Raw genomic sequence first — 26,663 nt, forward strand, 5'->3', positions numbered from 1 at the left:
CCTGGCCTGGCCACCTCCCGCTTCCCCTGCTCCTGCAGTCAGGCTCCAGCAGCTACCAGCCAGCTCCAGCAAGCCGGCGGCGTGGGGAACGGGCTGGCGTGGACCAGCAGCGTGTGCCAGATGGGATGGTGCCAGCCAGGGCTGCACTGACAGGCCAGAAGGATGCTGCTACGTTACCGTGGAAATGGTCCGCCGTTTTCCGTCTCAGGGCCTCCAGCGTCTCCTCGGTGTCTGCCCACTCCAAGACCAGCCTCCGGCCGTACAAATGCGTGCTGTGGCACAGGGCGTTGAATGCTTTCTGTGGAATTAAGAGAGGGGAAAAAACCAGTAAGGGAGAAAATAAAACCAAACACGAGGCAAATCAAAGGTGCCCCTCTCCGCCTCCGATCTAAAAGGCCCCCAGAGAGCATCCTACCCGGAGCACTTTGCTCTGACGGGGCAGGATTCATCTCCATCAGTGGCTCTGACTCGATCATTTATCTTCCGTGCGCTTGCAGCCGAGCAAACCCCCGCTGCCAGCCCTGCACGCTGCCGCTGCGGAGGGAGCCGGCTGAGGGCCGGCACAGCAAGCGGCTCGAGGCTGCCTGCAGCCCCGCTCCGCCCTGGGACCAGCCCTGAGCCAGGAAAGCTGCAGCCTGGGGAGGCTGTGGAGATTTGGGGCAGCATGGGGTGAGTCACCTGCCAACCGGGAGCCTCATGGGCAGAGCCACCTCACGCCTCTCTACCCATAGGCACAGATGTGAGCAGAGGGGACAACGGGCGTGAAGCAGCACAAGCTCCCTGGGGAATGCCACCTTCCCCTCGCCAACCATTTGGTGACAGTGGCCATGGTGGCAGAAAATGTGGCAGAACCAGAAGCCAGGGCAGAAGTGCTGCATTCTCTTTGTACCCACCATGGTGGTGCTACGTTACAGGAATCCAGAGGTTTCCCATTGTTAGATCCTGCTTAGTAACATCTGTACAGCCATCATCTCTTGCTGACATTGGATACCAGCGTGCCAGATAGAACGGGAGCTCAGGTGGCTTTCTGTGCCTCTGGGCAAGGAGCAGACGCTCGGGAATGGTAGCTTGATCCAGGGAAGGCTGGCTGTGTCTTTATTTCCTGTGGACTTTCAAGGGAATCCAGGACTGGGCAGGATTGGGCCCATAATGCAAATGCACCAAGATGCTGGTGTAACGTTTTCAGCCCTGGGGATGTGCTCCACCACAATGCGACACGTGGATGGGCACAGGGACGAGGAAAGGAGCCCCAAATGCTCTTTTCCAAACCCCAGCTAAGGCTGGGATTAAGTCAGGTTATAAACTCTGCAAACTCCCATCCCTGGAACAAAGGCGGCAGCCATGGGACCACTGAAACACATCCTGGTGTCCAAGAGGGACACCCATCCCTCCCTCCCAGAAGGAGATCAAAGCATCCTGGAGAAGCCCAGACCTCTCCTCCAAGCTGTCTGCTGAAAGGCAGTTTTGAAGCCTCGAGGTTGTCCCCAGATGTCACATCTCTAGCTGCCCACAGCTGCTCTGCACAGACACGGCCCTGCCCATAGCGATGGGGGACAGAACTCACCCCCTGCCCCATTTCCAACGGCTGGCACCCAGTAACCTGGGGTCCCCCCTCTCGCCTGACTCCCTTCCGCTCACCCAATTCTCAGGCAATACAGAAAAGAGAAGCAAGGAGAACCAGCTCCTCCTCCTCCTCCTCCTCAGCACTACTGAGATCCCCACCTTTTGAGACTCCCACCTTCACACCTCCGGGCTGCCCTGGCTGGGCAGCATGCCTCCTTTTGGGGTGGGGGTGGGGGGCGCATCCCCTCTGAGTGCTGCACGCCTGGCTGGTGCTCTTGCAGCTACAGCTGTTTTTATTTGCCGCCGCTGTTGTTTTAAAGGCCTATTTTCACTTGGAATGGTATCCAATTAGCAAAGCAATGTGTTGGCTTAAACAAACACTCGGGGGGAGGCGGCAGTGGGGAGCTGTGATGGCTGTTTGCGTTGGCACAAAGAGCTATTTCCAGCGCCTGGCAAACAACCGCAGCTCTAATCGCGGGGCTCATTTGGTAATTTATACTTTTAATTTCTCACTTCCCGCAGCACAAGGAAGGAGGAGGCTGGAAGACAGGATATGACCCCGGCAATGTGGCTGTAGCCCGCAGCGGGTCACGGAGGAGGGCGGCTGCGTTGGACACGCGCAGGAACGTGGTGCAAAGCAAAGGAACGTGCAGGAACGTGGAGCAAAGCGTGGTCAGTGTTTGGCGGGCTCTCCACCTTGAAGCCACTTGCTCTGCCACATCCTCCTCCTTGCAGGGCTGCTTCCAGGCCTTGCTGGGTACACACAGCTGCTCAGCCTGGTCTGGGATGAGGCATCATCCCAGGGAGCGCTGGGAAAAGTCACGGAGCAAGAGGGAAGGTAGATGCCACCACCAAGTCATGTTGCATGACAGAAACCCTCCAGGAGAGAGGCATCTGCCAGCAGCTGGGGACACTGCCTCCTCCCAGCCAAACACGCTCTCAGAGTGAGCCGTTCTGCACCCAGGATGGAACAAAGCTTGGGGTGCCAGGGTGAGTTTGCAGGGATCCCTCCAGCCCACACGGGCCAGGTGATGCTGGGACCCGTGCCCCTCATGTCTTCATCTCCCAGGTGGGGTCCTGGAGCGGCGGCAGCGGAAGAGAAGCCATGTATTTCAGGTGAAGACACACCCGAGTGGCATTTCCTCTGGGAACTAGGGAAACCCCCTCCAAACTTATGGCATGGCTTGGAGAGGAATTAAAACTATTTTTGAGGGAGAAAAAGAGAAGCCACCTATGATTTAAAAGACAAAGGGATGAAGGGGAGAAACGCCATCCCCACACATCCCCACTGCTGGAAATCTTCCAGCAAGAGGAGGAAATTTGCCACTGCTGCTCCTGCAAATGGAAAAACAGGTAGGGCAAAATGTATTTTAACTACCCAAGAAATACAAAAGGAGGACAAGCAGACTGGCTTTCAGAGAAAGGGGGCTAGGGAGGAGCTACTCCCGGGGTACAGCTCCTCCACCAAAGTGTCGGGCTTCCCAGGATGCATCTGAAGACCACAGCATCGGATGGCCAGAGGTTTGTTTAGCTGTAGCCAAACCAGGGATATGGAAAGGTGTGGTGTCTGCTCATCCAAGAGAGACCTGACCAGGAATGACTGCCAGTTAGGACAGCTTTGTGTCACTGTACACCTTTAAGAAAAAGGAGCCGCCACCACAACAAGGCTCAGTAGCCTTAATGCCAAAAAGGGCAGTGCACCCACCGTGGGTGCACCGAACGCCTGAGAGCCCTGGCACATCCCTTCATAGGTCTCTCTTGCTTTCCAAGTGCTTTGGGGGCTGCAGGAAAGCCCCGTGGCCTTCTCCCCATGAAGACAGGCCAGGAACAAGCTTAAAAACACCATTTCCACATCTTCCCAAGTGTGATTTTGCAGAGTTTGGCTCGAGCTCCACTCATGGCACGGCAGGGTTCCCTCACCAGCAGCGCCAGAGCCCTGGCGGTGGGGGTAGGAAAAGCACAGAGAGGACAGGGAGAGGCTGGAACAGCAGCTTAGAAATGTTTGTGGGATTCAGAAGGGGAATTTCAAAATTCAAGGGGTGGCTGATAAGGTCAGGCAAAGCCTGGATGGCAGGGCAGGGCAGGGCAGACACTGCTTTGGAGCAGAGCCTGCTGCGCCGGGGTGCTGGAAAAGCAGAGATCAGGGGACCGGACCATTGCACCCGTCACCCCCGAGCGCTGCAGCTCCATCCCCGACCGCTGTATTAATTCGGAGGACAGTGCTGCTCTGCCTATAGATCCCCCTTGCCCTATTAAATCCTCAAGCTGAAGAGCCTCCGGGCTGGAGTCATTAGAGGGACAAAGGGTCAACAACATTAGGAGATTGATATATTTCCCTTCCTCGCAAGAGCCGGTCCCAACTGAGGATGCTCTCTGCGATGCCAGCTGCACACAAGGCTTTTCCCTTCCAGTTTTAAAGGGCTGGCTGTCTTTCCCAAACGGGCAATTTCTGTTTGGAGACCAGATGCATTTTTATATCAACAGGGGAGAAACGTGGAAACTCGGCTTCCAGTTAATAGCTCAAAAATAAAAACAATCCCACAACAACTCTGCACAGGGAACACCAGGAAACGTGTCAGACTGTTAATGCTTCCTTAACTGGAGTTAATTCGTTACTGCTAGTGGATGAGGGCTCCCTGCCTCATCCCCTGACCAGCACGTGCTCCCTGCCAGTGGTCAGCTGGAGCTGGAGATGCAATCCCAAAGGCTCAGTCAGCAGGCATGAACCCTCCCTGGGAATCTCTCTGTCCTTCCTGGTGCCACCTTTGACACGGGTTCCTACCCGTTCCCTGGCTCTGCACGCCTGTGCACTGCGACCTGTTAAACACTGGCAAGGCAGAAGAGATGACTGCTAATCCCATCTGACGGTGCTGTGACGCTCCCATTCCAGGTCCATCCATCACCCCAGAGCTGTGCAACGACCCAGGAGGCAGCTCCAGTGGCAGACATCACCGTGGGAAAGCCAGGCACCAGAGCGGGGCTCCGAAGGACAGGCAGGTGATGGGGAGAAGACGCTGACCACCAGCAGCATCCTGTGCTTTGCATGCAGCTCGGGCACCCGCCCCTCTCCCACGATGGCACCTTTCAGCAGGGCTGGCTGTCCCTGAGTGGGTGGCAGAGCCCCAGGGGAGACTGAGGGGATGAAACCCAGCCCAATGTGACAGATCTGCGGGGTGCTGGGAGGGGGAGCCCCACATCTCTGTCCTGGCTCTGGAAAACCTCCCTACGCACTCCCACAGCAGCCATGACGGCTGAGAGAAAAAGACAAACACAGGAGGTCACAAGCTTTAAAAGCCCAACAAAGGCACCCAAACCACCCTGTTACAAACCCTCATGTTCTGTAAGACGCTTATGAGCGATTTCCAGACTATGGCTCTCGGCAAACGCGTCACCAACAGGCCCAGCTATTCAGCACAGAGGTCTCCAGGCCCACTCCCCTCCTCTCATTTCACTCAGCAATAAACTCTAAGCCAATTATGTCCATGTTTACAATATTCAGGATCCTATTCATCAATACGCGGCGCATCCTTTTCCAGACGGCCAGCGGAGTGTACTTGATGTGCCACTTGTGAGACAATTAAATCCCTCAGAGAGATGAGGGTGGAGAGAGGAAAAAAAAGAGAAAGGAGGAGGAAAAAGGCTGCTCTGCTGGGAAAGCAGAATCCCTGCCCTGACCGATCAACGATCCTCTGCAGGACATCGACATCGTCTGCAGGACACTGACAACGCACTTCCCCACATGCTCACCTCTGCTTTGGGAGTGGTGCCCCAGGCAAGCATCCTGCCCTGCTCCCTCCCCCTGGGAGACAGAATCAGCCTCTGGTCTGGAGAGGCTGAAGAGGGACAGGAGGCAGGCACAGAGCCAGAAACCAAGAAGGAATGTGGGTGCTGCCTCCTTCACCCCCGCCTTGGCAGCTGCAGCAGCCAGGTCTCTGTATCACCCTTCCCTCAAACACTGCACGCTTCCACAGGAAAAGATGGATCAGAAAACCTGGCACAAAGCCTGAAGGGCTCTGGAGTGAAGCAGAGGTCAAAGCGAAGCTGCCCATAGCCAGGGTTTAAGAAGAGCTGTAGGCACAGCTCCACATGCTCCCAGGGGTCACTGCACCCCACGCTGCCCCCTGGGACCTGGCCCTTGAGGGAAGGACAAACGCTGAGCGGAAGGAGCCTGAATTAGGATCGATAAGGGACTAACAAAGAAACTCCGAGCACTGTGTTATATGGGAGGTCAGGGTGGAACGGATGATCCAACAGTCCCCTGTGATCCAGGATCAATGAATCCTGCCTAAAAACATAAACACGGGCTACATCTGCTCCCCCCTCCTCCCTCCCTGCTCACAGCCTTGGGGAACAGAGTGTCTTGGGACTCAGTAGAGCCACATGGTCCTTGGGCTATAACATCCCATGGCCTGTGTCCACAACCATCCTCGGCTAGGTACCGCTCACATTGCCGGGTGCCAGCCCAAAATCTGCCCTGCATCGTGCTGGGAGCACCCACATGGCACCTTGCAGTGGGGCCGTGGACCCTCTTCTGCCCAGCGCAGGAGGGACCATGCCCAGCCCAGCCCACTCCTAAACCTCTGGCAGAGGGGCACAGCAGAGCACAGCCAGACAGGCTGCGTTCTTGCAGGTACAGAGCTTAAATATACAGGAAAGCTTTAGAAGGAATAGTAGAGCAGAAGATTTTCACCAGCAATCCTTCCTGGCTCCAAACACTATGGGATATTTTGCAGCACAAAGTGCACAGGGATTGCAAAGCTGCCCACTGGGGTCTGTGTGCTTTGGGTAAAGCAGAGCGCGCTTCCACCCACGGGCTTCCTGGCACCCAATGGTGTTTCCCAGGCACTTCTGCCTGCTGCCCACACCGCTGCCAAACAGCCAGGGCAAGCCAGAAAACAGCCCTGGACCAGGCCAGGCGGACCCAACCCAGCCCAGCCTGCTCCCCTATTCGCACCAGACAAGGACTGGTCTCTTGGACCAAGACAGCACTTGATTGTTGTTCTTGTGCTCAGCGAGGCAAAGCAGACACAGACCCCTCTCTGCTCCCTGTCCTTCTGACCAGTTCACAGCTACAGCTCTTCAGCTGCTCGCTATCTGACAAGCACCGGGACAAGGCTGCTTGTGGTCTCAGAGCACACGAGGAACCAATGATCCTCCTGTGAACCTCCTACACTCCACAAAGCAGCCAACAGCCACAATATCTCAAAGTTCCCCAAAGTCAAGGAGGTGGGACTCATACGTGGGTTTTCCTGTATGTTACACTGAGGCAAACCCATCCCTTTCAGCTTCTCACTTTGCTTCTGACAAACCCCATCTTTCTACTTCACAAGAACTTTTAGCCACTGCATTGCTTACACCAAATCTCTACCCACTGCAGCTTCAGCTGTTTTGTCCTGTACCCTCCCGTGGCTGCCCACACCAGGGTTTCAGCCTCAGCACATAGCAACAGCCTGACCCAAATCTAGGCTAAGCCTCAGCGGAACAGAGCCTCCAGGCTCTGAGTCCAGGCAGGGAGGGTGCTGGAGGAGGAGGAAAATGTCTCACCTTGGCATCCTGCTTGGTGAGGAAATCCACAAACCCGAAGCCCCGGTGGGATCCTGTTCCTGCCATTTTCTTGGGAAGCCGGACAGTCTTCAGCTCGCCAAAGGTGCTGTGAATTAGAGAAGGAAAAGGAAAGACACTGTGAGACTGAGAGCAGAACAAAGCAAAAACACTTCTCTAACAGAACTGCTGTGCTTCTCCTGCCTCCAGGAGATCTGCAGCACCTGAGGACCCAGCCTCCATGCCATGCCCCATCCAGGTCGGGCAAAGAGCATCTCCTCCATCCCCAGAGCTTCTTGTGCACATCGTGACTGCAAAGGTGCCATCCCTCTGCTCTGTCCATGCCAGGCACCCAGACTGAATCTCCTCATTTTAATACCTCACTTAGGTGCCTGCCTGTCCAATTCTGCACCCACCTACCCACCCTCCTGCATGAGCTGGAATCAGACGGGTTCATCCAGGCCTGCAAAATGGATAAAGGGCAACAGGTGAAGCAGCAGCCCCAAGTCCTTCACGACAGCCCCCAGGGCCAGCAGAGCTTCAGACAAGTTTCTGAGCACCAACAGGACAGAAAGTTAGCAATGGGGGAAACATGAGGGGGAACGGGGGGGGTTCACATTGAGCTGGAGGGTGGGGATAGGGCAGGCAGCATCCACACTCGGACACGGTGCAGCACAAACCCTGTCACAGCACGCCTGGCCCCTGAGTTTGTCCCCCGCACACTGAAGCACAGAGCCATCCCACCGGCTTTGGATCCTGCCCCAAAAGCCTGAAAATCAACCCAAAGGCAGGGCGTGCTGGACACCCCTCTGCAGCGCCAAGGAACTCCCAGACAAAGCCGACGCTTCCCTCGCGCCTGAGCCCCCGCTCCCCCCCTTCTGCCCGTGTACCAAACACACACACAAGCGGCGGCAGATCCATATTTAAGGGGCCCGGGGCTGCCTGGGTGTGTGATTTGATTTGAAAATCTCCACACACACATGCACACACAAAAGGAGCTGGGGATGCAGCGGTGCCAAAGAGCACTGGGAATAAACACAGTAAAGGCCGTAAACGCTCTCGTGAAATGATATAAGCTAAATCCTAGGAGTTAACCCGGTGCACTGGCAGCATGACCAGGCATTCATCGACCCAATTTCCTTCGGCAACGTGGTGTGTAAATGTACCATTATGAAGCCTCAAAATGAATCCGCACGTCTCCTCCTCGGCGCCTTCCCTCCCTTCGCTCCCTCCTGCCCCTTTCGAGCTGGCGCTACACAAACAAACAAACAAACCCCAGCGCTGGCGAGGGAGCAGCCGGCTGGCGGGGATGCTCGGCTCCGGGAGCAGCAGGAGGCTCCTCCTGCAAAGGGGTGAGGGTGATCGGGCCCCACGAGCTCCTCAAATTGTACCATCCCAGAGGACCTCAAATACTCCAGATATACTCCCATTGGATTGAGGGAAGGGGTAAGGAGAGGGGGGTCCTGGTCCAAGGAGATGACCACTTGGTAAGGAAAGAGCCAGAGGGTGGCATGGGCAGGGGGGTGCTTGCTCCAGCCAATGCTCTGAGAAAAACACCCTGAGCAATGCCCAGGGCTGGGCAATGCCCAGGGGAGCAGAATATTTGCCGAAAGGGAGGTCTCAGCCAGCACCCACCCTGCACACCAACACTCCACGTGTCTCCCTCTAACACCAAGACTCAGTGCACAGGGTGGGCAAGGACATGGCCAGCAGAACCAAGACGGGCATGGCCCCGGGGTGTTGGGGGGAGCTGTGATGATTCCCATCAGCTGGCACCGGCTCAGAGCAGCACAAGCCACCCGTGCCAAAAGGCCCATGGAAGCAGCAGGGATCTGATCCACAGCAGGCCTGGCTGCAGGTGTCTCCTCGAGAGAAGGGTTGGGGGGATGCAGGACGATGGGACCCCTGAGGTGAGGAGCCCTCAGGACGGGGCCACTGGGGGAAGCTGCAGCATCGCTCCCAGCGGGGAGCAGGCACAGCTGGGGGGGGGCGAGGGAAGCCGAGGGGTACACGGATTGGGGCTGACCCTGCAGGGCTGTGCAGCAGAACACCCTCCCTCCCACTGTGGTGCTAATTAGAAACCACAACACAGCAATTACCATCCTGGGAGCTGCGAATGAAGTGGAGAGCCCGGGCCTTTAATGTTCTCCTCTCCAGCGCCAGGCAGAGACTCACACCTCTCTTTTCCAATTATTTCCTCTGGATTTGGGGGGGGAGAGAGGCAGAGGAAACCCAATTACCCCCCGCAGTGCCAGGCTCCCAGCACCCAGAGAAGCCAGGTGCTACCCTGCTCCCTCCTATGCCTTCCAGCTCTGATCACACCGCAGCAGCCACGGGCAAAGCCACAGGAGTGGGGATGGTGGAAGGGAAAGGGATGAAGCCCATCCCCAGGGAAACATCTGAGCAAGGGGACAGAGGAGGGAAGAAAGCAGCTTTTATCCGGGCTGCTACGCTGCACCCCACCTGCACGATCCCACCGAGCTGCCTTACAGCACGTTCCTCAGGGATGGGGGTTACCTGCAGAGCTGAAGTCTCTCTCCTCTCTCTGGCAGCAAACTGGATGGAGATCAGAAAGCGCTGGCACCGAACCCCACTGCCAGCATGAGCACAGCACCGTGCCAGGCCCCTCGTCCCAGGCTCCGCCGCTTGCAGGGAAGTCCCCGCGTCAGCGTGAGCCTGAAACCTCAACCAGCTCCTGGATCCGTACCCACCGGTGCCCAGGTCTGCTCCAAGCACTGCAGAGACCCTTGGACAGGGCTCAGTCCCAGTGCAAGTACTGATGGACGTGGCAGCTGTGGGTGCAAAGCCCTTTCCTTCCTTAGACACCAACCTGTCTGCGAGTCAGCCCGGCGTAGCTGAGTCAGAAACAGGAGCCTCCCTCCTGGTGAGTCCTGGCCCTGGGATTCCACATGCCCGGCCCAGGGCTGGATTTCTGGCATGGCATCCCCACAGTTCCTGGTGACACCATGCCAAGCCATGGCAAACAGAAATGTCCTGTGCATGCAACATCCCCATGGACCTGCATGGGGTTAGCATGGACGGGGGGACACAAAGAGCAAGAGCTTTGCCGTGGAGGTGGTGGGTTTGCAAAGCCCCCAGTGAGCTGCTCTGTCGCTTCCTGGCTTCTTTCCCCATATGTTCCTGTCCAAACGGCAGCCCTCCAGAACCCTGAGGAGGCCCAGGCCCAGAGGGGAGGGCAGAGCACATGCAGAAGTGTGGGGTGGGTGGGAGAACGGGCTCTCCCAGCTCCCCCTGCCCACACTCCCCACGTGCCGTGGGCAGGTTGCCAGCCAGGCTGGCAGAATCCATCCTCATGCCTGTGCTCACTCCCCAGGCCTGGCACATCATCACCCCGCTGGCTGGAAGGCGCCATAGCCCCCAACAAATGTAGCAACTAAGATACCTCCAAAAGAAGAGCCTCTGTTCTGTGCTGACCCTGATGTACAGGGGCGGAGGGGAACCAGTAAAAGCCCGTACTGGTCCCAGCTGAGCAGCAATCCGCATGGCTGTCCAACAGAGATGGCCACGACCTTTCCCTTGACAACTAACTGGTCCCAAGCTCTGTACAAACACTTGATGTTCCCACAGATCCCCTCCCTCCCACCCACCCACGTGGGATCTGGCACTTCTGCACGGCATTGCTGGGTTATCTGCCGTTCTCCTGATGCTTTGGCAGCCCTTCCAGTGGTGCTGCAGCCATCCCTTCCCTTCCCTGGCTGAAGCCGGTTTCTCCTCCATGCTGTAAAGCCATGCGCTGCAAGCTGGCTGCAGGTCAGAGGAACATCACTCCTTGGGATTGTAATTATATCCTTCTGGCATGGGCCAGCTGGGAGGCAAGTCCTTTGCCTGCTAATTACAGGACATGATATTGCTATTAAGGGGAGCACACTCGGGCTGGGCAGACAGCACGCTGCTCACTTTGCTTCGCTGCTTCACTGGAAGGTGCTTGCACATCCCTCATGGGCACAGCCAAGCAGTGGAGGGCAGTGGTGGGGGGGGGGGGGGGGGGGATGCCGGCAGGCCCCAGAAACCCTCTGCACTCCTCTGCCAGCATGACACACAAGTGCCCATCCTGCAGCTCCCTCCCTGTCCACCGCCAGCCCAAATCCAGGCCAGTATCGCCAGTCCCAGCCCCAGCACCTGCTGATGATTCTCCCACCTCTTTTCCCAGCTCCTCACCTCCATCAGGTCTTGGGTGAATTTCTGCCCAATGCTGCCAAAGCCCTTTCCCAACCCTGGTCAGCTCCAAGTCCGACCCCACTGCTGCCCCAGGCTCGCTCCCCGGACAGGGACCTCAGGATGGGGTGGAACAGGAAACGTCCCATTGGGGCATTTAAACCCCAAGCTCCTGGGGACAGGCCAAGCCCTGCCCAGCCCTCACCACTACTTTCAAGACCCAAACAGGAAGACGTGCTCATCATGTTTGATCCCAGAGTGCTCTCAGGAGCAAGGACCCTGGTCGCCAGGCTCTGGAGGAAAAGTGCCCTCAACATGCAAACCCAGGTGCACAGCTGGGAAGCCTGACTGCTGTCACTTGTCCTTGGGAAACCAACAGGGAATTCGCCCCTTGGTCTCTCCAGACATATATGGATGCCCCACTGCACAGGGTGGGCCTGAACCCAGCTCTCTGGTTTATCTTCCCTCAAGGAAAACAAAGCAGCCGTGACCATGGTGAAAGCTATTATGAACACCTCCAGCAAGGCTGCCGACCTTCTCATGGGTAGACATCTACTGCTGCCACCTCCTCCTCTTCCATCCCCTCCCCTACTCTCCCACTGCCTCCTCATCCCCGAGCCCAGACGCTGCTGAAATCCCGCCTCGTGACTGATGGCAGCCCTAGGACAAAGCTCAGGCAGCGTGACCGCTCATCAGAAATAGCTCTAGGCAGGGGATGAGGAGTCCAGGAGAGACCCGAGTCCTTCCTTTCCCCTCCTGCTCAGCCTCTCTCTTTCTCTGCAGCAGGCTGCAGCCGTGCTTCAGCCCAGCAGAACTCACTCCACCGCTTTGCAATGGTCGTCTTAATTTTATCCCACACCCCAAAATAGGACCTTCCCTCCCCCAACAAATCACCTCCCTGCCCACCTCTGCTTCTGCGCCGATTTGCTGATTATAATAGGGGGGGTGTGGGGGGGAAAGGAAATAATAACGGTCCTTTTTCTTTCTCCCTCCTTTAGGAACGCGGGACCCTGGCAAATGGTTTTGCCCCTGGGCTGAGCCGTGGCCAGTTCCACCCCCTGCATGAGAGAGTTAATGAAATACGCAGCGGAAGGTCCCTCCCGCCTCCCGCTCCAGGACTTCAGCTGACTCCAGTACAGCTAATCCCATTACAAGAAAATAACGTGGATAATTCAAGCTAATGAAATCGTTACAAGAATGTGGACAGCCAGGGGTGGACATTCAGAGCCAATTTAACACTCCTTGGTGTTGTTATCCCCAGCACAGGAAATATCTGAAAGGAGGAAGGGAAAGGAGAGAGGGGGGGATAAAAAAAAAGCCCTCCTCTCTTGTTAGCTGAAATCCTGTTAAGAGAGTTCAGGAATTAATCTGCCACCTATCTCCCCTATTACCATCATCATCACCATCATCATCAATAACATCTCCTCGGTAACCTCGGGAAATTAGCACATGAATGGGCAGGAGGGTGAGGCAGGAGAAGCCTCCTGACAGGAACCAAGAGCAACCCGCTGCCGCCTCCATCTCCAGAGGAGCCGGTGGGTGGAAGGACTCTGCAGCAGCCCCTGGAACCCCTGGTCACACGGGTGAAGTGACGCGGAAAAGCCGGTCCCAAAGCTGGTCCTTCATCCTCGGACGGCCCCACTGGATAACCCAACCACCTCCAGCCCCCTGCGAAAAGCCAGCTGCACTCAGGAGGAGCAGGACAGCCACACGGATCATCAAGCTTCACCCAGGAACACCGTCTTTGTTTGGAGGCCTCTTGATCCGCTGCTGCAGTTCTGGGCTACGATGCAGCTCCCATCCTTCCACGTCAGCCTCATGCTGCTGGAGAAGTGCTGCTGTCTCCTCCCAGCTCAGCTGCTTCCACGCGATGGATCCCTTCTCAAGGCCCATCTTCTGGGGGAGTCCTGCCCATGGTGCAAAGAGCCTCCCACAGCAGCTCGAAACCCGTAGGGAGGGAAGCCGAGCCCCGACAGACAGCACGCACCCGAGCTCAGCCACTGCACCTCCCCACACACCCTTCTGCTTCGGCACCCAGCGAGTCCAGGCAGGAGCTGCCGGTCATGCTGCACTTGTGGGTGCTGTGGGGTGCCTCCTCCATGCCACCTCCACCAAGCACAGCCCATCTGCTTGGGGCTGGAGCTGCAGGAAGCCTCACCACGCAGAACTTCAGAGCTATTCAACCCATATCCTCAGCTCACATGGGACCATGAGCAAAAACACTTCTGGCATTTTCAACTGGATACAGGTGATCCCCACCTGTCCCCCTCTGGTGCTGCTGGGTGATGGCAGGACCCCAAGGAAATGATGATGACCATCAGGTCCTGATGAGGCAGAGATGCTACAGCCCCTGAGCTACTGCTAAGGAGCTCAGCAGCGATGCTGGGGAACCAAGTGGGGACCCCAGGTTCCTGTTCATCACCCCCCCAGATCTCCCACAGGTGACCTTGCGATGCTGCACCTCTTCCATTTTTTGAGTTGACAGCTGCTGCCTACCAACCTCCTGCAGACACACGATGCTTCGATCCACGGAGGTACCAGAGGGACTCAGCATTTCAAAGACTGGCAGCACGATGGGAACACAGGTATCTTTGGTATCAGGAAGAAAGCAGGAGCCCTGCAGCAAAAGTGGTGGAGAAGCCGAAAGTCCTGCAAAGGAGTGCCCTGGCCTTGCAAGTCAAGAGACATCGCCTAGGGACTTCTCCTTGATGTGAGGAGATGGGGCAGAGAAAGGTGCACAAGAAGCACTTTGCTCTGTGGGCCATGGAGACAGGACACATGGTGTCCAGCCAGGGTAGCCATCCCCTCCAGGACCCATGGAGAGGAACCTTCCACCCTTCTGCCACCGCAGACACACCACACTTCTCCCCTTTCCCTATGCTTTACTTCGCTTAACTCATAGGAAACCAACACCAACCAGATTCCTACTTTGTGTGCCCCCAAATTTGACTGGAAGCAACCAATGCTTTCCCCCTTCCCTGCAGCAGGGGGTGGGGGAGAGTGGGATGAGCCCCCCCCCCGGGACACACCAGCAGGAAACAGCACCGCTGGATGTCTCCAGGATACTCTCCTGTGAACATGCCTAATTACATCCAGACGGTGCTTTCGGCACACCTGCCACAGCAACTGTTTATCTTGCCGACACGTAAAGAGCATCACTTGCAAAGTTTGCCGGGAAGGAAACCAATTAGCATGTCGCCGGCGAGGCACAAAGATCCTCTCGCTTTATCTCCAGCACGGCTGCTTGGCAGAGGGACCCTTCGGTGCCAGTTCCCTCCTGCTGCTCCCCCACAGCCTCCTCCACAGCCTCCTCAGCTCCTCCAGTTGGAAATACAGGGCCCTGCTTTCCCCCAGAGAAGACCCATGAGCACAACCCCTGCACCAGGCCATCCTCACCGCTCTCTCCTCCTCCTCCATCCCTGTCATCCTTGCTGGCTCAGGCTTCCTGTCCCAGCTCCAGGCTTTGCCAGGACTTTCCTCTCTCCTGCCAGAAAGGCTCCAGATCTCCTACCCCTCCTTGTCATCTCTCACTGGGGACCACCACTCAGTTATTCATGCTGCTGACTTAAGTTTCACTCCCCAGAATAACAGAGGCAAGCAGAGGAAGCCCACGAGATCCACCTAGAAACCAGTCCTGGGGAAGCTGGTCCGGCTCTTGGATTGCCCCTACTCCCCATGTCTTCTGTGTGGGGAAAACCAAACTGGATTGTGGTTAAAGGTTATTTAGATACTTCCACAAACAGTGCTGGAAACTCCAGGGACACGGCCACACTTCCTCCAAGGAGCTGTGCATCTCTCCACAGGACCCCTGCTAACATCAAGTCCTGGATTTTGTGGACAGCTTGGCCAGCAACAGCCTCCCATGGAGCTCGCAATGGAACAGGATGGGAACCCGGCAGCTTTGGCCCCACATTACTGGGCAGCCATGGGACAGACCCAAGACCCCACCACAGCCAGTGTTTCCCTGTCGCTTAAGCAGCTTGTTTAAAAACGCAGCCAAACATTTTACCCCTTCTCGATTTATTTTCCTTAACAGTTGCTTATGAGGGACCTTATCAAAAGCTTTCTGAAATTCCAAGCAAATTAGTCATTAGGCGGGATTTCAGAGCAGTAATTAGGCCACTCCATGCCCCTGATGTATTATTTACCTGAGAAGATATACATAATTAGGGCTCCTCTTTATAACTGGTATTAGACGCACTAAATTCTACTCCAGTCTATCGTGTAATTACGCAATTAGGCTGCACGCTCAGCAGAAAGGAACCAATTCCAACAGCCCAGCACAAGGAGCAGGAAAGAAACCCCCCAACAACAGTCGGTATTCAGCTTCAAACCCTCTGTCGCTGGCACAGTGGCTGTCTCCACGTTCTAATATCCCTCCACTTAAGTCATTTTAACCAGGTGCCACAGCTGGGTTTTGGAGTCTTCATTTTGCTGCGTTTAATCCTGCTTTGGGGGGGGGGGGGTGTTTAACGTCGTGTGAGAGATGGAGTTTCCTGAGGAGATCTGCTCTGAATGCTGATGGTGAAAGGGGGCTTGTTCCTTCCCTGCCAGAGGAAGCAGCTCCGCGTTGTCCTGCAGCCTCCCCTGCTCCTCTGAGTGATGGTATTTCCAGCAGCTTCCCAAAGCCCACAGGTACAGCTGCCACGGCACGACTGCCACAGGAACTCAACCCTACGGAGCTGGCTCCCATGGCTGAATTTAATGGGGTGCTGGGGAGGACAGACACCAGCACAGAAAACCACCCAGCTGCTGCTGTGTGTCTCACAGACAGAGACGGATCTGGACTCCTCCCGATCCGTTCCCATCTGCTCCAGGTTTGACTGCAAAGTGAGACCTCAGCCCTGCTGCAGGTCCCTTCCTACCCGTGACAGAGGCACGTCTGTCCGTGTCCGTCCTGCCTCTGGTTCCTAGCTGCTGCTGCCAGAGGAGCAGGTGCCACAGAGCCTACAGTCTGCCTCACTGTACAGAGCACCCAAGACACACCAAACGCACTGACACTGCTCGCAGAACACACTGTGCAGTCCAGCTTCCTGCTCTCAATACAAGGATGATTCAGTACTTAGTTAAAACACAACCAGATTTCCATCCAAACCTTTACATCCCACCATGCAACAGACTCGGGTTTACTTCTCATTACTCTGTTTTGCTGGGCAATAAGGTTTTTAGGCTGAGCCTGTTTTGGCTGTGGCAGTACCTGCTGAGTGATCTCTCCCTGCTCTTGCCTTGACCCACGAGCCTTTTGGTGCCTCTCCTCTCCCCTGCCCAAGTGAGGGAGGTGACATCAGCTTGGTGGCAACTGCCCTCACTCAAGTATAGTGGAGAAGGACCAGCTCTGCCAGGACAACCAAAGGAGGACTTCTCTTCTCCATCCCCTATCACACCCATCTCGTAAGACCACACCAGGACCAAACACCAGCTCCTGCTACCGGCGGCTCTCTCAGATGTACAAACCACCACAGCCGTGCCCCTCATGTCCCAAACCCCGTGAAACCTCAATCCTTGCACAGACAGACCTCAGGGAGAGCCTCCAACCCCTGCGCAGCCTTGTGCTGGTAAGCCACGGTTCTCCCCACGTGCTCCCTGCAGGACCAGGGCTCAGGAGCCCCCACATCACCACAGGAATCACCAGCAAGTCGGGATTTCAAAGGGACCCACAGCCCCAGTAGCACTGTGAGTCAGGATTTGTGTCTCTGGAGCTCTTTCAAAAACCCTGGGCAGAGCATGGGTCTGCTCAAAAATCAGTTCTGCTAAAACCAGCACTCCCAGGAAGTCCCAGCACAAACCCCTGCTGCTCCAGGACCGCTGTGAGCCAGCTCCTTTCAGAGATAAGAGGAAACCTGTCCAACCTGCAATGCAGTGAGCATGGAAGGGGGATCTAGCCAAGCCCCGCCGGCTGCCCAAGGGGTACCGAGAGCATCCTCTGGAGAAAGGTCCTTGTTGTTACACCACCAACTGCACCAACCATCAAACGGGAGAAAGAATCCATCAGATTCAGCTGTAGAACCTCCCACACTGAGCTGGAGGAGAATAAATATAGAAGCGATGAGATATTTATAGGCAGGGAACTATTTTAACGCAGCTCTGCTTTAAAGAGAATCCTTATTTAAGCCTGGTCCCTCTAAAGCTACAGGATGACTTAGAAAAATAACCAGATTAATTATTTGCATCAGGAGAACAGAGAAACACGATGGGAAGATCAAATGTGTTAAGAATGCGGGCGCCCGAGCGAAGCGCTTCTCTTCTGGTGTCTCAGACACAGTGCCGGTGGTGAGACCCCCTGAGCACAGGCCAGCCCCCAGGGAGCCCAGCCCAGCCCCCAGGGATCCCAGCCCCACCACAGCTCACCTCTGCCAGGGACCAGAACAAGACAAAGCTTTACAAAGAGATGAGTGAGGCAGGCTGGGAGCCACTGTGCCCTCACGCTCCCCAGACCACCACCATCCCCTCCAGAGACGTGAGCAGGAGCAAAACATGAGACTTCCTCATGGAACTGTAAAAGCCATGTGCATGTACTCTGATGACAATCCAATTCACTCACCCTGTCCCCAAAATTACTGGTGTCACTGTTACTCAGGCTCTTGTCCTGCTCCTGGCGTGTCCTGCCCTTTGGTCACCCCTTTCCCACCCTGAAACAAGTTTAGAGGCTACTTCATGCCGTTGGATACATCTTCACAGGGCAACTCTTGGGAGACCAGAGGACAGGGGGTTACCTGAGCCATCATGAGATTCAATGATGATGTTTCTACTCTATTTCTGCAGCAGAGCACGTTGCTCTGCACCCCTGCAACCTCCGGACGAAGAGCAGAGAGATGTGCAGCACCACAAATAGCAGCAGTGGGGGGTGGAAGTCAACAACCCCAGCTGATCTATGGCCATGGGACACAGAGAAGAAACCTGCATGTGGAACCAACTGCTTGCTGGCTTTTCTTACATTCTAGGGGTGACTGGTGGACTACCAGAGAGGATTTATAACAAGCAGCATCCTTCGGTGCTGGTGCATTGGTTTGAGAGCCACTGCTGGACATTCAGTGTTTTGGATCACAGGACAGGTCTCTGTTCCTTGTGCCCCAGTGTGGGACAGCACGTGTGCCACAGGGCTGCACAGCCAGAATGGGGCTGGATGGAACAAGCAGGAGCGTGTGTGTCCACACATGGGAAGCTGGTGCCTGTGCTCACCGGTGCTGCCCTGGGGCCGGGCGTTAAACTCCCCGGAGAAACCCCACAGCCTGAGCAGCTGCAGCTCTGCTCTCTGGTGGGAGCCAAGGACGTGCAGACAGCAGAGCTGGGCAGGACAGGTGAAAGGCAGCACCAAGTGGGGTATCTGTACAACAGGGTGCAAGCTCTCCCCATCATCCTCCCTCACTGCCCCCTAAACCCTCAGGACAGCTCATCACGACACCCTGGGTGCTCACAACAGGCTGCAGGCAAGGGCAGACACTTGCACTTTGCTGACAAATGCCACTGGCCCAGCGTGGCTGCTGCATGCAGGTGGATGTGAGAGAGAAATTAGGGGACTGTAGAAGAGAAACCATCTTCTCCATGCAGCAGCAACGCCTGCACCAGCAGACCTGAACAAGCTGTGATACTGGCATGGATGCTGGGAGGAAAAGAAAGAAAGGCAGTAACACACCTAAAAATAACCTGCCAGGGCCAACTGGGGCCCAAAAAGGTCAGAGTTTGCCCTCCCCAGAGGGGGAATTTCCAACAGCTTTTGAGCCCTGGCTGCCTGGGCAGGGACACCCAGCTTGTGGGGAGCTGAAAACAGAGCAGGGACCTCATGTCTTCTTGCTGTGAGGCTCCCAGGCCAGGGGCATTCAAAAGCAGATCTTAATTTTTAAAGGCAGAGCAGAGCCAGACAGCTCTCCGTGCTGGCAGAGAAGCTGCCATGCCCACACCGGAGCAGAGGGATTGGATGGGATGGGAGCAGGTAATGCCTGCCCAAGAAGGGACACGCTGCTTGAACAGAGGCCCTGGCCAAGCCAGGAGCTCTCCTCCAACTCCTGCACTGATGCCAAGCAACAGGGCAGGGAAACCACATCCCGTTGTTGGCCACAACGTCCCACATACTGCCCAGAAGCAACATCTCGGCTTCAAGTGGAAGGCCCCTACATGGGAAGGAGTAAACACTGGGAAGCATCCCTGCAGGCTGGGTACCTCCATGGTGCTGGGTGCTGGCAGCTGCTGGAGCTCCAAGAAAGGCAATCAGAGAGATTTCCTGCCAACACTCACCACCCTAAGGTCAGTGCAAAGGCAGGGAACACGCTGCACTGTGAGCACCCTAATGTTCCCAAGGGATAGGTCTATGTAGGACAAGGCTGCTCCCGGTTCACACATCATTTTCACATTCCTTTTCAAGGAGGGGGGACCTCAGAAAGGAATCAGAGGAGGTCCAGGGCTCTGGGGTCACACAGTTCCCCAGGGCTCACAGGACACCCTCCTGCACAGGCAGGTAACTCCCCTCCCAAGGGTCAGTATAAAGCCTTTGGGTCTCAGATAGGATGGGCTGTCAGCTCTCTGCTGTGGGGGGAGAACCGTGCCTCCCCACTCAGCATATCCTCCTCCTGCTGCCGCATTCTGCCAAGCGCTGCAAGAAGCGTGGCCATAGGGGACATGATCAGAGAAACAGGGAGGAGAGGATCCTTCCAGCCCCAACCCCCCCCCCAAAACCACACAAGAGCGTATGTGGGAAAGAAGCTGAGACACCTTCTGGGGATCAGAACAGCAGAAATTGCCAGGGATGGAGCAAAATCCCTGCTGCCAGAGCACCTCACGGGGGGAGTGAGCGAGCTGCCAGGCAGGATGGGCTCGGGAGCGCCCAGCCTGCGTGGGAGCTGTCAGAGCCCCAGCCCTACCTCGTGTGACGGTGAGAAGTCCCCGCAGAGGTGACAGCTCTGGCAGACACAGCGAAGGAACAGCCGAGAAAGGGGGAGAAACAGGAGAGGAGGCAGTGGCAGGTGGGGGAGCGATCTCTGCAGGCAGAGCCAGGCTGCGCTCGCTTGTGGGAATAAAGGGAAGGGAGGCAAGTGGTTAAAAACCAACTTTGAAGCAGCATCCCCGCTGCCCACAGGTAGGGCAGGGTGGGCTGGCGGCTCCCCTCCCTCCTCCTTTCCCTCCCCAAGCCCTCCCCGCTGCAGCAGACCTAATTTCATGGGGTTTTTGCACAAGCAGCGGGTTGGAAAATGATGATCGGGAGGCGGCGCGTGGCAAAGCACCCCCAGTTCCCCAGGTCCCCCTGCAAGGTGAGCAGCTCCAGCCTGGTCCCGCTGGGTCGGTACCGCAGCGAGGCAGGAGGCTACAAATGAGCTTTCCAAACCACAGCCGTGGTGCAGAAGTGGAGGGGGGGGCCCATGCTCCCCCCCCATCCCCATCACCCTCCTGGATGCTGACGGGAGAGACAGCGCAGTCCTGCGTGACAGCGTGAAATTAATATGATTTTGGGGGAAGTTGGCAGTGAGTAATGAGCATCTGAAATACCTCCCCTCCACCCCCTCACCCCCTGAACTCTTTTAACCCTTCAGCTGCTAGCATGGCAGCAGGATCAAAGGGTGGGAAAAGGCAAACCTGGGTTACAAAGAACCAGAGAGGGGTCCTGCAGCCCACCTGACACCTGAATTCACAGGGCAAGTTTTGGCACAAATCCTGATGGTGCTGCTGGCAACCATGCCCAGCCTGTGGAGACGCCGGGATCAGCGGTGCTGCACTGGGGAAAGCCATTATTGCTGCCTTTCCAACAAAGGCTGCCCAAGGAGAAGTTAAAAAATCTGGGTGGGTGAAGGGGACCCAAGTCTGTCCTCCAAACATCCCTGGGTGAGTCCCAGAAGGCCACCGATGAGGGGGACACAGCCCAGCATGCCCAGGCCCCCAATGGGCAGCCCCTCTGCCAACAAACAGGGCTGTGAGTAGCAGGACAAAGGGGGTGGCTCACCCAGGGTGGCTCTGCCTGGTGTGTAAGAAAATGAGAACTTGGTCAGATAACGGGTCCCACCTTGGAGAGCAGCTTCTGCGAACGCCTGGGTGTCTAAGCAGCTCAATCCTGTAACACCACCTTCCGAGGAAGACGAGCCTCAGGAGCTTCCTCCTAGACTTAATCGAACCAAGTTCTCAAATTTAAGATCTCCTCTACTCTGCCAGACGCCTGGAAGTGCGAGGATACAGCCGGGGGCGGAGGAAAGGGAGGTGAGAAGACAGTCGATCAGCCTGATCTGCCTTAGCTTCATTTCTCTGGGAAAAGCAAGGAGCCAGAGCACAGACAGGAAAACTCCTGGTGCCCTCAACTGCAGGAAGCCTGTTCGGCAAGGGATCTGCCCCAAGGGAGGGAAGGGCTATGAGAGGTCCTTAATTGTAATCACATCCACAGGGGAGAGGTAGGGATGCAGCAGCAGGCTTGAGGTTAAAGAAACAACAATGCAAACAGAGACCAAATCAAAGACAGGGTGTCACCCCAGGAGAAACTGACTCATCAGGAGCTGGTCCAGGCCCTTGGCATAGGGCGAGACAAGGAAGTGCCCACACAGCACTGGGAGGGCTGGTAGGTTAGTGCCCGGAGCTCTGGCTGAGACACCCAACACAGCACAGAGGGGAACTGCAAGATCCAGAAAATACTCAGCTCAGTCACTCCTTGATTGAAAGGCCAAGGCACGAGCTCCACAGTGAGTGATGGCATCTGAACACGACAGACCCTGCAAACCCCAGCTGCCAGCCCCACCACAGCCCCCACTGGCTCTGGCAGTAACCCCTGGCGCTCCCTCCCAGGCTCACGTGCTGCTCTCCCTGATGGCTCAGACAGAAGGACCCCCGAACAGCTTGGACAGAAGGACACCCTAGGCTACTAACAGCACCTTGTGGCTGTGGGTTACTTACAGGAGAGCAGCTCCTGTGAGCTTCGGTTTTCACTCCTACCAAGGAGAAAAAGCCCATGTGTGCACACACACAGACACACACAAGTCCTCCTTGGCACAGACAAACAGCAACCCCTCCCCAGCCCAGGAAAACACAAGTTGTATTTCAGTAAGACACTTCAAAAGCAGTCCCTGCCCACCTCTCCCCCTCCTCGGGGCCTCTCCATGCTGGTGAGCAACCAGTCTGTGCCTTAAAATATTTAGGCTGGGGTTGGTGCCTTGGCAAGAGACGCTTCGGTGGGAGTCCAGAGGAAGCAGCCTAGAAACTCCCTCACTCCCATCAGAAAACCAGATGCACAAAGTCAGGCAGCCCAAAACTCCTCAGCAGAGATGGGGACCCGTGGATAGGGGGAGTGCAGAGTGCAGGAGAGGGGGGAAAAATAATATATATATATATATATATAAACCCTGCATATTGCACTGAATATTCAAGCCAGGGACAAACATGTGCTGAAAAATCTTCCTTCTGCTGGTGGGGAAGATCCACCCTTTAAAGCAACCCTGTTGAGATAACGGGAGTTAAACATTTCCTTATCTGGGTTAAACACCTTTATGATTCAAACTGAAAAGCAGCACTGCACACCTACCTACCGTGCTCCCCCCGCCCCACGGCTCCGATAGCCAAATTAAAGTGGCCTGTTACACTTCTGGTCTCTGAATACCAGCCCAACGTCGCTGTGTTTGGGTTTCCAGCACTGAATGAGAAGGCTTGAAGAAGGACCAAAATTAGGAAGTGTTTAATTCCTGCTTTTTGAGATACTGAAAGGAACAGACCAGCCCAGCAGATCCCGGTACTCTCAGCCAGAGCTCTCAGCTCACGAGGCTGATGCACATATCTGCAAGTTGGTGCCCAAAAGAGCACATGCACCTTCATCTCCCCACACACCACTCCCAGGCACCCCAGTTCAGGCACAGGAGCACACAAGGATCAGTAAATCCCCCACGCTGGAAGGATGCACCTGGGGCAGGCTGTGCACAACAAGACTGTACACGATGCATTGGAAGTGCAGGGAGGAGGGATGCCCAAGGATGCTGGAGTGCAGGGGCTAAGGAGCAGGTAAAAACTTCCACCTGCTCCTTGCAAACCCAAGACCCACTGGTGGGGCAGAACTGGGATGGAGGAAGCAGCCAACCCAACACCCTCCCAGCCACGCTGCAGAAGACACGCACAGAGACACGTTTCTCTCCAAGCACCTTCAAATTATGTGGGGAGACACGACCCAGGCAGCAGGAGGAGCTGGTGGCACAGGGAGCACCTGGGTGGAAAGCTTCAATCCAGAGCAGCGTCCTGCAGCCCCCCCTCGCCAGACACGCTCCTCCTCAGACACTCACAGCCCTACGCACAGATCTTGCATCCTAATTAGGAAGCTGAGAGGCAGCATTAACGTAAAGTGCCACATCATCCACTGGCATCATCGGAAGCCGCCTGCGTTCCCATCTCCTCAGGATGTGGCCTTCAACCAGCTCACGGATGCTCCGTCCAACGTGGGCAGCCCTGCTGTGCTCCAGTTCTAACCATGGTTTTGGGAAGGCACCTTTAAACCAGGAAGAGTCTCTGTCCCTAGAGATAGGCCAACCCAGGGTCAAAGTGCTGGAGACATCAGGGCGCACACATGCACCCAAGCAGGGGCTGGGATGCAAAGCACCACCCCACTACATGCCTATAACCTCAGGGCTGGCTCTGCAGAGCTCAAACAAGGGCTGGACATTTTCCAACCACCCGTTTGTTTCCTCAAGAACACGATGCAGCGATCCCACCCAGCACCACACTGAACTCAGGGGCATCTACTACTGTCAGTGCACAACTGTGTAATGAGACACAGTCCGGGTCTCGCTCCCAAAACCACTTCTGATGGGTTCCTACCTGAACTTGCACCTCACAGCAAGATAACACTGTCTTTCCATGTTCTAGCCCCAATGTCTTGACTCACAGGGGAAGCCAGAAAGCCAGGATCCAGCACTGACCCAACGCTGGGGTGCAGGGCACCCACAGATGCCAGCTGCTATGGGGGTCCTTCTGCTTGTGCAGACTCATTTTCGTGCACCCTCTTCACGAACGGGCTTGCGAGCCAAGGTGTGAGGGCTGCAGGGACTCAGTTCTGTGCAGATGCCTCCCAGCAGGATGCAGCATGGCTACCCAAGTGTCTGAGTGCTTGTTTTGATGCTCTTACCCTACCAGCCCTTCTCCAGAGTTGCAGCCACTCTGAGGCACCTAAGCCCCAATCCACAAAGGTCATTAAGCAAGCGATTGATACTGGCCTAAGGAACATGAGAGAAGAATTGAGCAAGGTATCTGGTGCTGATCAGGGGAGGAAGATCTGCCCTTTGGCTCTTCTCAGGGGGGTGCAGGACACGCTGGGGACCATCACTCCCAGCAAGGAGCTAAGGGAGCGATATAGCCAGGAGACATCTGGCTGTGGACAGATCTGCTGGTGTGGTGGGAGGGCAGAAGGAACAAGCAAACCAGGGAATCGCCAAGTCTGCCCCACTGTCTCCAGACCAGACTTCAGCAGCTCCTGGGGCTCCCACCCACCAGCTTCACCTCCTCAAGCAGACCCTTACACCCCGAGCAGACACTTGCCACGACTTCTACAGCTCCCCCCACATTCACAGACGATCTAAACGTGTGGGTACAGCACAGAGAGAAACATTTTAAGCAGCTAAGAGGAGGCACCAATAGATTTTGAACCATTCCTAACACAACATCTAGGGTTTTAACAGCAAAAGCATCACTTGCAGGCTAATCTCACCTCTGACTGTTGAGCCCGTGATGCTTGCAGCAGCGCACATCCTAGGGCTGTTTGTACTGGATATTCTAATTAACAGTGCCCAGCACTTGCTTAACAAACTCACATGTTTATGAAGGGACTAATTTTTTTCCTCCTCTGCCTTTTGGTAGCAGATTTCCACAGCTCCAACAGGGCAACATTACTCTGGGAAGGAGAAATTGTTTCCAGTCATGTAGACTCCATTACTGGGAGAAAGGTGTGAACAGCAAGCATGTCTGGCAGACGGATTCATTATACCACCGTGTCCTTTATAATGGGAAATGAAAAGCCCATTCTGATAACTACACTTTATTATAATAGGTCAGAAGAAGTGAAAGGCATCATCTTATAAAATTAACTTCATAAAGACTGCCTTAAAAAAAAACCCTCTGCCAGTTTATCCAGCGTGTCTTTCTTCAGAGATTTTTCATCTCCTGGAAGAGACACAGCTCCAAAGTCCCATCCCAGCAGCTGTCTGCACTGTCCCCCCTGTCACAGGGAACAGATCTGTTTCCTCCCCATCAGGCCCAGGCGCTTGTTTTGCCAGGTGCAATAAACTCCACATTGGAGAAAACAGCCAGCAAAGGAGTTCAAATGAAGAGAAACCCCCACCCCGAGGGGCTCTGTGAGATGCATTAGTGATTTCTTTACTGGGCAGTTTCTTTACAGGGCAGTCAGAGGATGGAGGTGATCACCCCAATGAGCCGCTCTGGGCCCTGGCACACCTTCCCACTGCTTTCCCTGCCAGCTGCTTCCTCAGTCAAACCCACGTCTGGTCTCTGAGCTGAGGATAATTTTGTGATTTAAGAGCTTTACACACTGTGTCTGATCTCAGCTCCTATGGGCAGGAGGAAGGGACGGCCTGAGGGACAGCAGCACACCTTCCACAGGCACAGCGCTGAGCGCACCCTGGATTTTGAGGGTTGGTGTCTCTTGCAGCTGGCTGCCAGAGAAGGCTGGAAGCCACAATCGTCACAATTCTAGGAGAATTTCTCCCTACAGACCCAATGATGAGTTCTCAGAGGTATTTCTCAAGGAAAGAAAATAAGAAATGCCAGCCCCAAAAGCACGACCTGAGGTGCCACTCTGGGAACTGCAGCCTCTGTGGTGCAAGCACCAGGTATGTCCAGGCAGGCTGCCCCAGGATCCACACCCCACAGGTCTAAATGTAATCATTCCCCCTCTGAGGAAAATAGAACACATCCTGAGACATTTCATGCCAACTGCAAAGCAGCCTTATTGTTAACAGTCACAGAAGTTGGCGCAGAGGGGGAAGGAGGGTGGCAGAGGATGCTACAAACAGTTAATTGGAGCCTCCAACGAAGGCTGCACGGATCTGATGCGGTAGATTTTAAAGGAGCCTAATTTTCAGAAATTGCCAGTGCTCCAATCTGAAAATGGCCTTTCACAGATCTCCAATTCAGCTCGCCACGTCGAGGGCTCCTTTTGAAAAAAATAAAACCTCTTGCCACAAAAGCCCCCCAGTTTGGCAGCAAAAATTAGCAGCCTTCATGGGATACCAAGTCCTTTGTCTCTCCTCCCCGAACTATGGCTCTTTGGGAAGAACCAAGGACCATTTGTCTTTTGTTGTTTTTCCAGGTAGTAAAGAGAAGAGTAGAATCTAATCAAGAACAAAAATGGGGGGGGGGGGGGGGGAGGGGGGGAGAACCCAACCACCCACAAAAGCTGAATCTTCACACCTAGCCCCAAAGCA

The 26,663-nt window shown here is 55.5% G+C and overlaps 1 protein-coding gene across 1 annotated transcript in view; it reads right to left on the bottom strand.

The window, feature by feature from the left end:
* RBM19 (RNA binding motif protein 19) overlaps positions 1-26,663 on the bottom strand; it is a gene marked incomplete at its 5' end in the record, with an annotated part of 63,754 nt that overhangs the window by 14,892 nt on the left and 22,199 nt on the right. Inside the window, 2 exons of the mRNA XM_084272068.1 lie at positions 178-298; positions 7,108-7,213. Of these exons, the coding sequence (XP_084128194.1) occupies positions 178-298; positions 7,108-7,213 (227 nt within the window). The remainder of the gene's footprint in view (positions 1-177; positions 299-7,107; positions 7,214-26,663) is intronic.

Source organism: Gallinula chloropus, assembly GCF_964237585.1.
Source record: "Gallinula chloropus genome assembly, chromosome: 17".
Classification (NCBI taxonomy): Eukaryota; Metazoa; Chordata; class Aves; order Gruiformes; family Rallidae; genus Gallinula; species Gallinula chloropus.